The sequence below is a fragment of the Anabas testudineus genome, chromosome 8 (genome assembly GCF_900324465.2).
Source record: "Anabas testudineus chromosome 8, fAnaTes1.2, whole genome shotgun sequence".
Taxonomy (NCBI): Eukaryota; Metazoa; Chordata; class Actinopteri; order Anabantiformes; family Anabantidae; genus Anabas; species Anabas testudineus.
Window position 1 is genome coordinate 2812167 of NC_046617.1, and position 16069 is coordinate 2828235.

Here is a 16069-nt window from a genome sequence, read left to right on the forward strand (position 1 = left end):
CCTAGACTTAAATACTGAGACTGTGTCTGAGTCCCGAACGCTATTTGGAAGGCTATTCCATAACTTTGGGGCTTTGTAAGAAAAGGCTCTGCCCCCAGCTGTAGTTTTTATGATACGAGGTACTGACAGGCATCCAGCATCCTTTGATCGAAGTAGGCGTGGTGGATCATAAGACACTAGCAGTTCACTTAGATACTGTGGCGCAAGACCATTTAATGCTTTAAATGTCAAAAGTAGTATTTTAAAATCAATGCGAGATTTCACGGGGAGCCAATGAAATGTAGATAAGATAGGGGTGATGTGCTTGTATCTTCTAGTTCTAGTGAGGACTCTCGCTGCTGCATTTTGAACTAACTGAAGCTTGTTTATGCACCTGGTTGAACAGCCAGACAGTAAGGCATTACAGTAGTCCAACCTAGAGGTGATGAAAGCATGGACTCATTTTGCAGCGTCGTTTAGTGACAAAATATTCCTTATTTTGGCAATATTTCTGAGGTGAAAGAAAGCTGTCCTGGTGATATTATCTACATGAGCTTCAAATGAAAGACTGGAATCTAGAATCACACCAAGGTCTTTCACTGTTGCTCTAGATGTAACAGAAAGGCCATCCAGAGTTACGGCATGATCTAAAATCTTGCTTCTAGCTGCAGGTGATCCTATGACTAGTACTTCTGTCTTATCAGGATTTAGCAGAAGGACGTTAATTAGCATCCAGTCTCGTATATCCTTTACACATTGCTCAACTTTATTAAGCTGTTTGATCTCATTTGGTTTTGATGAAACATATAACTGTGTGTCGTCAGCATAACAATGAAAGTTAATACCATGTTTACGGATAATGTTGCCCAGAGGAAGCATGTGAAGGGAAAAAAGCAGTGGGCCTAAAACTGAACCCTGTGGAACACCAAACTCCACTGGAGAGCATGTGGAGTAATCGCCATTTAGATCTACATACTGATAACGATCAGTCAAATAGGACCTAAGCCAGGAGAGGACTGTTCCCTTAATTCCAACAACATTTTCTAGTCTGTGAAGGAGAATACTATGGTCAATGGTGTCGAAAGCTGCACTGAGGTCGAGTAGCACAAGCATAGTGACGCTACCCTGATCAGAGGCCAATAGGAGGTCATTTACTACTTTAACAAGTGCCGTCTCTGTGCTGTGATGAGGCCTAAATCCTGACTGATAGAGTTTGTGTATGTTATTTCTATGAAGATACGAGGATAGCTGCCCAGCTACTATCTTTTCGAGAATCTTTGAGATAAAGGGGAGGTTTGATATCGGCCTGTAATTGGACAACTGACAGGGGTCGAGATCAGGTTTCTTGATTAGCGGTTTAATAACTGCTAATTTAAAACACTTTGGGACATACCCACAGCTGAGTGAGGAATTTATGATTGTCAGCAGGGGTTCTATTATTTCTGGCACTATCTGTTTTAGAAAGTGTGTCAGAAGAGATGAGTGAAATTAGTTCATTCTCTTCAAGAGGAGTAAAGTAATCTAGGTACTGATCTGCTGAGGTTAGCTCGTCAGCAACTAAATTGTCTGGTTTTAAAGCTTGAATTTTATGCCTTATATTTACAATTTTGTTATTGAAAAAGTTCATGAAGTCCTCACTACTGCACAACGTTGTTGTGGAGATATCTGCAGTAGTTTTCTTTCTAGTTAATTTGGCTACTGTATTAAATAAAAATCGTATTCGTATCGAATTGTAGTTTTCCAGATGATAAAATCTAAACCAAACCACCACATCTATTTAAACCACGCTGGTTTCAACTTCATATCTATTGTATTGCAGTGGTTGGCGATTTGTCTTGGAAAGTGGAAAGCATCTCCAGGAGTGCTCATTTGAATAATGGTGATTGCTAAGAGCAGCTGATGGTCATACATACCAGCCTGTAACCCAGTGTTTCAAAGCAGAGTATTGTTTATTTATTATTATAATTATTATTATTATTATTATATATTGTTTTTTTTATGATTCCAATTTAACTGGGTGGTTATTAACACATCAATATGACCAGTAGAAGTTTGGATAAATACCCTACTTTTCTCTGTAAATGTTCACATTTGTTTGTTCACATAATGGCACGTTTACAGTGACATAGATGTGGGTGTATGCTATGGTTACATGATGAACATAGGATGATCATATTGCAAGAAAAAAAACTCCATACAAGGATAAAACATTGGTTATAGGCGTATAGCAACAAGCACTGTTCAACTCCATGGCCGCTGACCTTTCCCTGACCTTTCCTGTTTCCTGTCTGTGTGCAAAGTGCAGCTTCAGCAGAGTACAACATGCTCTTGTTGCTTACAGGATTAAACATCAAACACATGTATCCTTCATAATGACAATAAGTAAGAAACAAGAAATTATCCTTATGAGTGAAGTAACATTGTAATAAGAAAATTATAAATCAGTGAGTAAATCATTTTTACTCTAACACATGATCTTCGTCACTTTCTGGATTCTCATAGTCATGACTTTCCTCTTCTTCCACTCTAACTGATTCCTCTTTGAGTCTCTTCTCATCATCTCTGCAGTCTTTAACACTGAAGCAGATCTTCTTGTCCTCTGTGTTATTTTCAGCAGGACCAGCTTCCTCATAATCGTGATCTTCGTCACTCTCTGGATTCTCATAGTCATCACTTTCCTCTTCTTCCACTCTAACTGATTCCTCTTTGAGTGTCTTCTCATCATCTCTGCAGTCTTTGACACTGAAGCAGATCTTCATGTTCTCTGTCTTATTTTCATCAGGATCAGCTTCCTCATAATCGTGATCTTCATCACTCTCTGGCTCCACATAGTCATCACTTTCCTCTTCTTCCACTCTGCCCGATTCCTTTTTCAGTGTCTTCTCATCATCTCTGCAGTCTTTGACACTGAAGCAGATCTTCTTGTCCTCTGTGTTATTTTCAGCAGGACCAGCTTCCTCATAATCATGATCTTCGTCACTTTCTGGATTCTCATAGTCATCACTTTCCTCTTCTTCCACTCTGCCCGATTCCTCTTTGAGTGTCTTCTCATTATCTCTGCAGTCTTTGACACTGAAGCAGATCTTCTTGTCCTCTGTGTTATTTTCAGCAGGACCAGCTTCCTCATAATCATGATCTTCGTCACTTTCTGGATTCTCATAGTCATCACTTTCCTCTTCTTCCACTCTGCCTGATTCCTCTTTGAGTGTCTTCTCATTATCTCTGCAGTCTTTGACACTGAAGCAGATCTTCATGTTCTCTGTGTTATTTTCATCAGGATCAGCTTCCTCATAATCGTGATCTTCATCACTCTCTGGCTCCACATAGTCATCACTTTCCTCTTCTTCCACTCTGCCCGATTCCTTTTTCAGTGTCTTCCCATCATCTCTGCAGTCTTTGACACTGAAGCAGATCTTCTTGTCCTCTGTGTTATTTTCAGCAGGACCAGCTTCCTCATAATCATGATCTTCGTCACTTTCTGGATTCTCATAGTCATCACTTTCCTCTTCTTCCACTCTGCCCGATTCCTCTTTGAGTGTCTTCTCATCATCTCTGCAGTCTTTGACACTGAAGCAGATCTTCATGTTCTCTGTGTTATTTTCATCAGGATCAGCTTCCTCATAATCGTGATCTTCATCACTCTCTGGCTCCACATAGCCATCACTTTCCTCTTCTTCCACTCTAACTGATTCCTCTTTGAGTGTCTTCTTATCATCTCTGCAGTCTTTGACACTGAAGCAGATCTTCTTGTCCTCTGTGTTACTCTCATCAGGACCAGCTTCCTCATAATCGTGATCTTCGTCACTCTCTGGTTCCTCATAGTCATCATTTTCTTCTTCTTCCACTTTACCTACGTTCTCTTTGACTTTCTTCTTGGTGTCCATTTGATCAACATTCACATAATCCTGATCATCATCATCATTGTCAGTAACAGCCACTAGCATAAAGAAAACAAATGAAAACATATAAATGAATAGAACTTAGATGAAAGTCTATATTTGACATGGCAAAATATCCTGTTGAGCACAGACACTGACTACAGATGAGTGTTGCAGGCTTCCTTGCTCGTCGTCTTCTCCTGCAGACCAGGCAGACCACCAGCAAGACCATCAGTGCCAGCAAGAGAGCTCCCACAGCTACTGAAGTGACCAGCAGCAACAAAGGCACTGGGAGGAAAAAAAAAGTTTAGTGTTTGTCTCTAGAGTCTGTGTGGAGCCAATGGGAAAGTCATCACAACTGACATCATCTGCAGATGTTTACATTTTAAACCAGTCAACAGATTATGTGAAAATATACTCCAATTGGGGAGGTAGTTTAACAGAGGTTCTTTCATTTCATGCTATACTTCTACTCCAATGCACAATGAGAATTGTTTATTACATTGCTTTTACTTGCATTTTACAAATTTGTGCACACAGACTATAATTTTGAAGTGTGATTCCAAAACAAGCAGACTCACTTTGACAGTTGTGAGTCATCATATTTGCAGGAATGTAAATTATGTTTTAATGACAAGCTCTACTTTTAATTGATTAAACAGAAAGCATGGTACTCAAAAATAGACAAGTAATATTTTAATATAAAGCTTTAGTTTGAAGAAATTTTATGTATGACACACTAGAATAAACTGACCTGCAGCAGGAGAAGATGGCATCAAGAGAAAAGACACTATAAAAGAATAAAGAGTTCATCATTAGATTTCTTTCTAAACTAAAAAGTGTTGAAATAGTTCCTATGGTATACATCAAATAACTCCTTTTATGTATACTGTGTGTTGAATTTGAATTTTTTTAATATTATTGTTTTAGACAGAATCTAATCTGAACTAAATTAAAATTTTAATATATTTAAATACAATAAAATATTTCTAGAGTATCAACAACAATATTTGATAAAATTACTTTACTGTATGTGTTACAGTCTTCAGCCTTCACTTCCTGTTTTGATCATATATTGACTAGTTGTCCTCTGTGTCTCTGTCTCTGCCTCTGTCTCTGATTACCTGATCAGTTTCACCTGTTCTCTCCCTCTCACATATAATCAGGCCTGCAGCCCCTTTGTTCTCCACCAGATCTTCTGCATTCATTCCTGAAGTGACCTTCCAGTGTTTGTATTGTGGTTTCTTCTGTCAACCTGTTACCGACCTGGACTGATCCTTTTGGACTGATTTGCTGCCAGCTGTTCTTTTCTCTCTCCCCTTTCACTCACTCCAACCGGTTGAGGCAGATGGCCGCCCAACCTAAGCCTGGTTCTGCTGGAGGATTCTTACTCTAAAGGGAGTTTTTCCTCTCCACTGTTGCTTAGTGCTGCTCAAGTGGGATTGGGTTCAAATTACTTTGTAAGATCATAAACCTTAAACACTGTCAAGTCCCTTGAGATGACGTCTGTTGTGATTTGTCACAATACAAATAAAACTGAATTGAATTGAATTTATTGTCATTAATTCTCAGATCAGGTCAGTTCAGTTTGATCTGATCTTCTATTCACTGGTCAGAGGATTTCATTCAATTCTATGATTTGACCTGTTTTCTGTCTCTGTGAATTATTCTTTTGGATTGTGGATTTTTAGCTTTTTTCTCTCTTTGACTTCCTCTCTGAATCCTGTGTTTTCTGTCGCTCAAGTTGTTTTTGGATTTCTGGACCTCACTCTCTGTCTGTTTCTGGTTTCCTCCCTCCCTCAGTATTTGCTTCTCACAAAACCTGCCTCAGCTGCTGCTCACCACTCTAACCAACCTGGCCACACCAGTCGCCCTCTTCTCTCAGGATTCCATTCTCCTGCAATCCTCATCTCTCTCCATTACCCTCCTTGACATCTACCGGATTTTGACCCCACTATTCACAATGCTGTGATCACCTGTTTCCAGTCCGTTACATCCCTTCAGCTCCAGATCGTCCTCATTCTCTTCCTCCCCTCTTAAAATAAAGTCATAACCTGTTTTGTCCTCTTGTGTCTGGTAGTGGTCTGAACCCTTACAGTATTTTCAAATAATTAAATGCACTCATTCAGCAGTTTATGAGATACACATAGCTAACTCAAATCCAGTCTAACAAATGTTCTCTTCGTGAAGGTTACATATTCACGTTTTGTGGAAACTGTTTCATATATGATGATTAAACTGTGTGTTCATTGTAGAGCTTCAGTCTTTCATATAGTTAGAATGTGCTGCTTTATACTGACAGGAGTCATTTGACCACATTTCTATCAATGAAGCTAGGACATAGAAACACCTCTCTGTATAACATATTACAGTCAGACAGCAGCATCTTTCACATTGATCAAACAACATTATCACCTTAATGGAGGAGGACTTATTGTAGGACTGTTAGATTAGACTGGGTTTAGGATCACACTGTTCTACAACAGTCTACAACACAGACTCAATATCTTCCTTAAATTCAATATAAAATATTCACCAAAAACAGTGCTGGTAGTAATCACTGCCTGAAGATTTGAAAGAATGAACAATAGTGAAATCAGTCACTAGCACTCACTGATCGTCCTGCACTATATTACAGCTCCACTAATCTCACTCCCTCCTCTCTTCAAGTGCCAATAGGTTGAGTCACTTGCACCAGTTCAACCACATCATTTTTCACATTTTCACATTTGCACGTTTGGACTTTTAGTTGCATTTATGAGTGAAATTAACAAAATGTCGAGTTCTGATAACACAAAGATTTTCTCACCTGAGCAGATCACACCTGCATCCTCAATGTGGGCACAGTTGTGGATCCCAAATCCTCTGTGCTGACACTCAGTTAGAGATCTTTCATTTCCTGAACAGGCCACATCATCAAGCCAGATTTGTCCAGTTCCTTCACCAAACTGGGACCAATGAGGAGCATCCAGTGCTGCACCACAGTTCAACTCTCTGCAAACCACCATGGCATCATTTAAGTCCCACTCATCATCACAGACTGTTCCCCAGATGTTGTTGTGATAGATTTCAACTCTTCCAGAGCACTGAGTAGATCCAGATCCAGATAATCTGACACCTAGGAACAGAACAGATGATGGAAATGAATTTCTTTTTTTTGTTTGTCAAAAGAACATGACAGCAAGAAATATTATTATTATATTATTTACTTACATTTAAAAAAAAAAGAGCAAACATGTTTATCAACACATACAATTCTATTATTATAGATAAACTATTATAACAAACAGTAAACTGAATTTAAAATTTTTAAATATTATTGTTTTAGACAGAATCAAATCTGAAATAAATTAGTTTTCACTTATATTTAAAATACAATAAAATATTTATGGAGCATCAACAACAATATTTGATAAATTTACTTTACTCTATGTGTCACAGTGACATTTGCCCGTTTGGACTTTTAGTCACATTTGTGAGTGAAATTAACAAACTGTCGAGTTCTGATAATACAAAGATTTTCTCACCTGAGCAGATCACACCTACATCCTCACTGTGTCCACAGTCATGTTTCCCAAATCCATTGTGCTGACACTCAGTTAGAGATCTTTCATTTCCTGAACAGGTCACATAATTAAGCCAGATTTGTCCAGTTCCTTCACCAAAGTTGGCCGACGGAGGAGCATCCAGTGCTGCACCACAGTTCAACTCTTTGCAAACCACCATGGCATCATTTAAGTCCCACTCATCATCACAGACTGTTCCCCAGGTGTTGTTGTGATAGATTTCAACTCTTCCAGAGCACTGAGTAGATCCAGATCCAGATAATCTTATCTGAACACCTGCAAGGCACAAGTACACAACATTTAAGTCCCACACAACAAGTAATAGTTTAATATAAAGCTTTAGTTTGAAGAAATCTTATGTATGACAGTCTAGAATAAACTGACCTGCAGCAGGAGAAGATGGCATCAAGAGAAAAGACACTATAAGAGAATAAATAGTTCATTATTAGATTTTTTTCTAAACTAAAAAGCGTTGAAATAGTTCCTCTGGTATACATCAAAGAGCTCCTTTTATGTATAACGTGTGTTGCAAGTGAAAAAGAACAAGAATTAAATTATAAAATTATGTCTTACCCATGGTGAAAAAGTAAAAGGTTCTCTCTTGTCTTCTCATCATGATTCCGACAGAAGCTTCTCAGTTTCATCTATTACTGACTAAACAGAAGTAAAAATAAAAGCAAAATAATTTAAACTGTGGTCTACAGAAACACTTCATACTCATTGAACTTCCTGACACACTTCCCCTTTTATTCTGCTGCTTTATTTCTCTAACACACACAAACACACACACACACACACACTGCTCCCAAGGGCGGAGACGTTTAATACTTATATTAAAGAGTTTTTTGTTGTTACAATTTAGATTTTAATGACGCACTTGTGTGTTAGTTTCATTTTCAGTCAGACTTTAGGGAAACACTCAATTTAAAAACAACTTCACATTACTCTGTAATCTCTCCCACATTCACTCACCCGGACATGCTGCTCTCACTCTCACACACTATGCACACATGTTGGTCTTTGCCATATTATTTATATTGTAAAATTACCTTTTTATTAACATGTAAAAATTTATAATGGTATTATTGTGGACTGTATGATGTGTTACACTTCAATAACACAACTGCGTGCTTTGTCGTTAAATTTTTATTGAGATTTTTTATATATGTAGTAGCCAACAGCATCCCAGGAACATTTAGTTTTACTGTGCTCCACTTTTTGAGAATGTATGGAAGTATATAAATGTATAGTTAATTACAGTTAAGAGTTCAGTTTCTGTGAATGTACTCAGAGGTTTTACATTTCCATCAGTGATACTTGTGTCCAAAAATAATAAGTGCTTTAGTCCAGTAAAGTCAAGCATCTGTGAGTAGTATGCTTAAGTACAGTCGAGTAACACTGTGAATTATACTATGTGATGATAGTATGTCCTCGACCACTAAGTATAAGTGATGGAGTGCACTTTTGTTTTACTGAAGAAGAATATTTCTTAGAATACAATAGTGTTATATAAGAAAATGTGAATGTGATGTATGGAAAATGTCAAGAAGTGGGGTTATGGACAGTGTGAGCACAAATGTCAGTTAAAAAGATTGAAAAAGACACAAATATTGTATGTACTGTGGAGAATGTAACGGTTATAACTATTTGATAAAGATGCAGTCTGGAGGATGAACTGAGCGCTCCGTGTTTTCATTGCTGCTACAATTTACCTGTGTTTTCCAGATTGTGTTTCAGCCTTTGTTGCTGTGGTACCATTCCTGGGACCCGTAGCATTTGCAGCCAACATGCCAACCAGCCATATCTTTATTTATATGGCTTCTGAGAGTCAGAGTTCAGAGGAGTCTGGATCAGTGCTGGTTGAAGATGATAATGTCTGTATAAAAGTTTCCAAACATGATCACACCATGTGAATAAGAATTCCTAGAGTACCAGGTGGTCAGAATGTACAGTTCACATATGTACACAGCTTCATTTGATATCTCAACTGGGGGTGTCACAAAGGCTCCATGAACTTAAAATGTATAAACTGGTGGTGATTGGGATTATGATGATGTCCTGTCACTATTGGACCAAACTATGTCCCAGTCAAGTTTTCTTGGACATAGATATAGGACATAGGACGTAGATTTTTCCCCATTTTTTTTATTTCAGAGATTAAAACTTTAAAGTATAAAATAAAGTTATTATACAAAAAGGACACATTTTATTTTGGTGTCACCAAGAACCAAGTAAGAAATGGGTGATCTTCCAGATCATTGCCATGTTTCATCTGAGTCTAAGATAGAAAAACAAAGAATGCTTATCAATGTTAAACTGTGTGACACAAAAGATAATAAAAAATCCTTTCCATTAAGTTTGACGAATACTTCGAAATCATTTCATTGCCTGAATGAGAGTTTTTCTCCTGCTGATAGTAAATTATTATTCCTCCAAATAGATGAAGATTTGTGAAATGTGTTATTGTACCCTATAAATCTATCAATTGATTCACAGTGTTGTAGTATTTGCGCAACTATTGGACCATAGTTTAAGATAAAATTCTTGAGTGATTTACATAAGTTTTTCTTCCATTTGAAAACCACTTCCTGCAGTAATGTAAAGTAAACGACCAGAGATATATCCTAAAGTTAAAAAAGGACAGGCCTAACCTCCACTCCTCCTACTCCTTGGCAGCACAGACGAGTGGATTTTCTATTCCAGATGTAGTTTCTCAACAATTTATATATTATGTCAATTAATAATTAAATGGGGCTGTTAACGGCAACATGACTCATTAATTTGAGGCACACAGACCTGAGGTCCTGACTGTGCAGCAATTTTAGTTTATATACATTCACGGCAGATGTGTGCAAGAAAAGAGGTCGCGCTAACTCCTGCAGCCAATAGTGGCTCCCTGACACCCACAAGTCATGTGTAATATCTTCCTATGTGGACCTATCACTGGCTCTTATTGTGCAGAATTTAAGTTATAGAAGTAGCAGAAGGTACAGCACAAGCAGTCTGTCATGTAGGTGTAGACCATCAAGTTTTTCAGCAGCACTCAACCACACTTAGGGTCAATGGGGCACAAATAACATAAGCTACATAAGTTACAGTAATGTGACAAGTTTCAGTAGTTCAGTAGCCTATCAGATATTCTGTCACCAAAAAACTGTCTGCACAATTGCTGCTTGTGATTGTAATGAAATGATCTCTATTAGTCAAACTTACAGAGGGCACATACTTTCTCACACTACATACACACTTGACCTACATTGACAGTGTTTTCTGTATATTCACAGAATCAACCCAATGCATGTTTAACACTATTAAAGCCACAAAGCCACTTCTTGAAAATGCATGTTTTATTTAGATTATGGGAAAATGCAAGAGGTTTGACGTAAGTTTCTAAATTATAAACTGACAGCAGAAGTGAGAAAATGAAACAAAGATAACATCACACTTATTTACCAAGATACCAAATAGCAAGTACTAAATTACATGGTCCATCTTGAAATTTGCGTTTTGTCGCTGTTTTGTCTTTGATCTAGAAAAACTGTGTGATTGACAACAGGTACAATCAAGATCGATGCAGCCGTATTTAAAGTTTTCTGACAAGCACTGGTTGAAACTGAAGGCACATTGTACAAACCTCTTCACACAATCAACAAAACAAAAGTCTGAGTGGAGAAAACTGTGAATTAATTGTCATTGCTTTCACACAAAATGCATTCAGTGACCACATTTGCTAAAATTCATGAACTCCTTTCACAGTCAGAGACCATCCCCCAGAAAAACACTATACTCTGACAGAGCATTTTTCAAATACTAAAAAACTTCAAAATAATAAACAACAATGACTATTGTTCCATTTCATGAATAAAAACAGACTCAGTTCAAATCAGTTTATTTGTATGACACCAAACCAAAACAAAATCACCTCAAGACACTTTACAGTGTAAGGTAAGACCCTACAGAATATAATTGTATAAAGAATAATGTAGAAAATCCAACAATCCTACATGAGCAGCACTGGTGGAAACACTGAAGAGGAATCACAAAGTCTTTAACAGAAGAAAACAGGATCAGGGTGAGTGAGAAGAGAAGAGAGGAAAGAACAAATTAGCAGGTTGGTTGGACCAGTAACTGCACACTGGAAACACAACTGAAAACCTACCCAGGTGACCTGTGTTTGACCCATTAGAGAGGAAATGTTTCTTTTTTTTCTTTTGTAATGTAGATCTAAAAGGACAGAGAGAGAGAGAGAAGTGTGTCAGGGAGTTGTAAGAAGAGGAAGGAGAGGAACACCAAGAGCTGTGATCTCTGATGACATACGGACCACTATTACTGACCATGTGGTGAATCATGAAATATGTGGTGAAAGTGACTTATTTACATGTCTACTGTGAACGTTGTATTGGTGGTTTTTTTAGTTTTAGTTCGATTCATGGTGGTAAGAAACGAGGCAGCATCACTCTGTGTATTGATCTCTCCTCTCCCATACAGGCCAGAAAAAAACACTGGATGAAAACACAGTCTGTGGCAGAGTTGTATGTGAAACTGGAAAGCAACATTTGGGAACTCCAAAATGATTTGTTTAGTTTGAGAATATTTTCAATTTCAGATTTCTGAAATTAAAATAGAAACAAAGCATCAACCTGCAGTGACTTTTTTCTCTCTGGCTGCATTGTCCCTTCTTTTTTAACATCATGTAACACTGGTGTGATGGTCTGTGTGATGGTGTGATGATGTCATGGTCTGTTGGATGTTCATGAGACAAATACCTAGTATTACCAGCACCATCTAGTGTCGATAGCACCACACTGTGTAGCTTTGTTAACTTCTTAAGGGTGAATTTACAGTGGAATTAAATGTGGTTTGAGGGCCTGAAGCAGGTGATGAGCATGACAGTCGTCATTCACATCCACATTTTCAGAAATGGTTAGTCCATCTACAGGTTTTAACAATATTCACTCTGGTTTCATCATTTGTATTTTAGTTATGTCTATTTTTATTTGTTTGGAGGTATGTTTAAATAACAATTTCTCAGAGGTTCCATATGAGTCATTCATTCATTTCTTTATTCTCCTGTTTGCTACCACCCTGAAATAATATGCTGACTACACAAACATATAATACACCTTTATTATCTGAAACCACTTCACTGGCTCCCAGTAAACAAAAAATAAAAAGATGGTTTAAAAGAATAAAACCTGATAAACATGGTTTATTGATATTTCTAAATTGATGCTTTATTGCCTTTATGAATGTCATACTCAGTGTTGACGATGATTAAATAAACTCATCTTTTTAATGAATGGATCTGATTGGGACAAAACGTAATGTAAATGTGTCAATCTGAACAGTAAAGGCTTTATTCATTTTATTCACTCTAACTTCAACTTTCTAACTATCCTTGCCCTAACAAACCCTGACTACCTGTGTCAGTTGCTTTTAGCCAATCATAAGCTAGAAGATACCATCTTATCTCTCATAGTCATCTTAATTATAGGCTTGTTCAACATAAACAGGTTCTGTGCAAATTCAGTCCTGACAATCTAAATATCTGACAGATCAATAATGAAATGTATTTCTGATGAATGATTGTCTTACATTTATAGTTTAATCAGCAAACTTCTTCTTCTCTTTCGGCTTTTCCCATCAGGGGTCGCCACAGCGAATCATCCTTTTCCACCTAAATCTAGCATGAACATCTTCTACCCTAACACCAGCCAACCTCATATCCTCTGTTAAGACATCCATATATCTCCTCTTTGGTCGTCCTCTTGCCCTCCTGCCTGGCAGCTCCATCTCCAACATCCTTCTACCAATATACTCACTATCCCTCCTCTGAACATGTCCAAACCATCTCAGTCTGGCCTCTCTGACTTTGTCGCTAACACAGGCAACGTGAGCCGTCCCTCTGATGTACTCGTTCCTTATTCTGTCTAACCTGGTCACTCCTAAGGAGAACCTCAACATCTTCATCTCTGCTACCTCCATCTCAGCCTCTTGTCTCTGTCTCACTGCTACCGTCTCTAACCCATAGAGCAGAGCTGGTCTCACCTCTGTCTTGTACACCTTTCCTTTGAGTCTTGCTGACACTCTTCTGTCACACAACACTCCTGACACTTTCCTCCACCCGCTCCAACCTGCCTGCACTCGCCTCTTCACCTCTTTTCCACACTCCCCATCACACTGAACTGTTGACCCCAAGTACTTAAACTCCTGTACCTTCTTCACCTCAGCCCCCTGTAACCTAACATTTCTACCTTGATCCCTCTCGTTCAGACACATGTATTCTGTCTTACTACGACTGACCTTCATGCCTCTTCTTTCCAGAGCAAACCTCCACCTCTCCAGCTGTTCCTCTACCTGCTCTCTACTCTCACTGCAAATCACAATGTCATCCGCAAACATCATTGTCCAGGGAGATTCCTGTCTGACCTCATCTGTCAGCCTGTCCATCAGCATAGCAAACAAGAAGGGACTCAAAGCTGATCCTTGGTGTAGTCCCACCTCCACCTTGAACTCCTCTGTCTGACCTACAGCACATCTCACCACCGTCATACTTCTCTCATACATGTCCTGAACTACTCTGACGTACTTCTCTGCCACTCCCGACGACCTCTTACAGTACCATAGCTCCTCCCTCGGCACCCTGTCATACGCCTTCTCTAAATCTACAAAGACACAATGCAGCTCCTTCTGACCATCTCTGTACTTTTCCATCAACATTCTCAAAGCAAAAACAGCATCAGTGGTGCTCTTACGGGGCATGAAACCATACTGCTGCTCACAAATCTCCACCTTCTTCCTCAGCCTGGCTTCCACTACTCTTTCCCACAGCTTCATCGTTTGGCTCATCAACTTTATTCCTCTATAGTTGCTGCAGTTCTGCGTGTCACCCTTGTTCTTAAAGATCGGAACCAGAACACTTCTCCTCCATTCCTCAGGCATCTTCTCACTCTCTAGAATCCTATTGAACAAACTGGTTAGAAACTCCACTGCTGTCTCTCCTAAGCACTTCCACACCTCCACAGGTACGTCATCAGGACCAACAGCCTTTCATCCTTCATCCTTTTCAGAGCCTTCCTAACCTCATCCTTTCCAATCTCTGCTACGTCCTGCTCCACAACATCCACATCTTCCTCTCTTCTTTCCCTGTCATTTTCCTCGTTAATCAGCTCCTCAAAATACTCCTTCCATCTTTTCTGCACACTCTCCTGGGTCGTTAGCACCTTTCCATCTCTGTCCTTAATCACCCTTACCTGTTGCACATCCTTCCCATCTCTATCTCTCTGTCTGGCTAGCCTGTACAAGTCCTTCTCTCCTTCCTTTGTGCCTAACCTGTCATACAGCTCATCGTAACCTTTCTGTTTGTCCTTTGCCACCTCCCTCTTCACTCTATGCTGCACTTCCTTGTGCCCATTGAAGTCTGCTCCAACAACTACTCTCTCTCCTCTGGGGATACTCTCTATGACCTCATCAAACTCACTCCAGAATCTCTCCTTCTCTTCTAACTCACAGCCAACCTGTGGCGCATACCCACTGACTAAATTCACCATCACCCCTTCAATTTCTAACTTTAGGCTCATCACCCTGTCTGAGACTCTTTTCACCTCCAGAATATTGTTCACAAACTCCCCCTTCAAGATCACTCCTACCCTGTTTCTCTTCCTATCCACACCATGGTAGAACAGTTTGTATCCTCCTCCAATACTACGTGCCTTGCTGCCCTTCCACCTTGTCTCCTGCACACTCAGAACATCTACCTTCCTTCTCTCCATCATGTCTGCCAGCTCTCTGCCTTTCCCTGTCATCGTACCAACGTTAAGAGTCCCTATTCTCAGATCTATGCTCCTGCCTTTTCCCTTCTCTCTCTGTCCACGAACCCTTCTGCCTCCCCTCTTACTTCGACCAACAGTAGTCAAATTTCCACCGACACCCTGTAGGTTAACAGCATCGGTGGCGGTCGTTGTTAACCCGGGCCTCGACCGATCCGGTATGAAAGTGTTGTGGATGATTTGCATGGTAATTTTGCCAATTTTTACGCCGGATGCGCTTCCTGACGTAACCCTCTCTATTTATCCGGGCTTGGGACGGGTACAGAAGTGCCAGGGGCTTGCAACCCCTGTGGTGTGATTAGTTTAATCAGCAAACTGTGTTTCATTACGGGCTCTGTCTCCTCTGGACACTGCCTTTGAAACCCACTGGTACCTTGAGTTTCTGTTACTCACAGTACTGGACCTGAACCTGTCTCTACCCAATTCCCCTCACCGGACCTGCCTAACCTGAACCTGCTTTCTAGCTACCCCCATAACTACTGTGAGTGTGTCCCCTGATCCATTTTCTCCTGCTGTTCCCTACCCTGCTTGGAGTCTGTGTGGACCTCCTAGTGTTTGACCTGGACTGTTCTTTCCGTTGTGGATGTCGCCTGCCGGACTCCCTCTCCCTGTCTTCAGTGTATATGACCTAGATTCCCCTGACCTCAGATCTCAGTCTATTGGATTAATAGTTTGAACTGCTTCAGTAAATTATTCTGAACTGTACAATTTTTCTGATTATTGTATTTTGGACTGCAACATTATCTGGATCTGTATTTGGACTCTCTCTCAATGTGCTTCTGTTATTGGTCTCCTGGACTCATTCCACTGTTGCCAG

General features: G+C 39.5%; 1 protein-coding gene across 1 annotated transcript in view; it reads right to left on the minus strand.

The window, feature by feature from the left end:
- Positions 1-1716: 1716 nt before the first annotated feature.
- LOC113157116 overlaps positions 1717-16069 on the minus strand; it is a 34182-nt gene continuing 19829 nt past the window's right edge. The window contains exon 10 of the mRNA XM_033326121.1: positions 1717-2070. Within this exon, the coding sequence (XP_033182012.1) occupies positions 2045-2070 (26 nt within the window). The 3' untranslated portion in view covers positions 1717-2044. The remainder of the gene's footprint in view (positions 2071-16069) is intronic.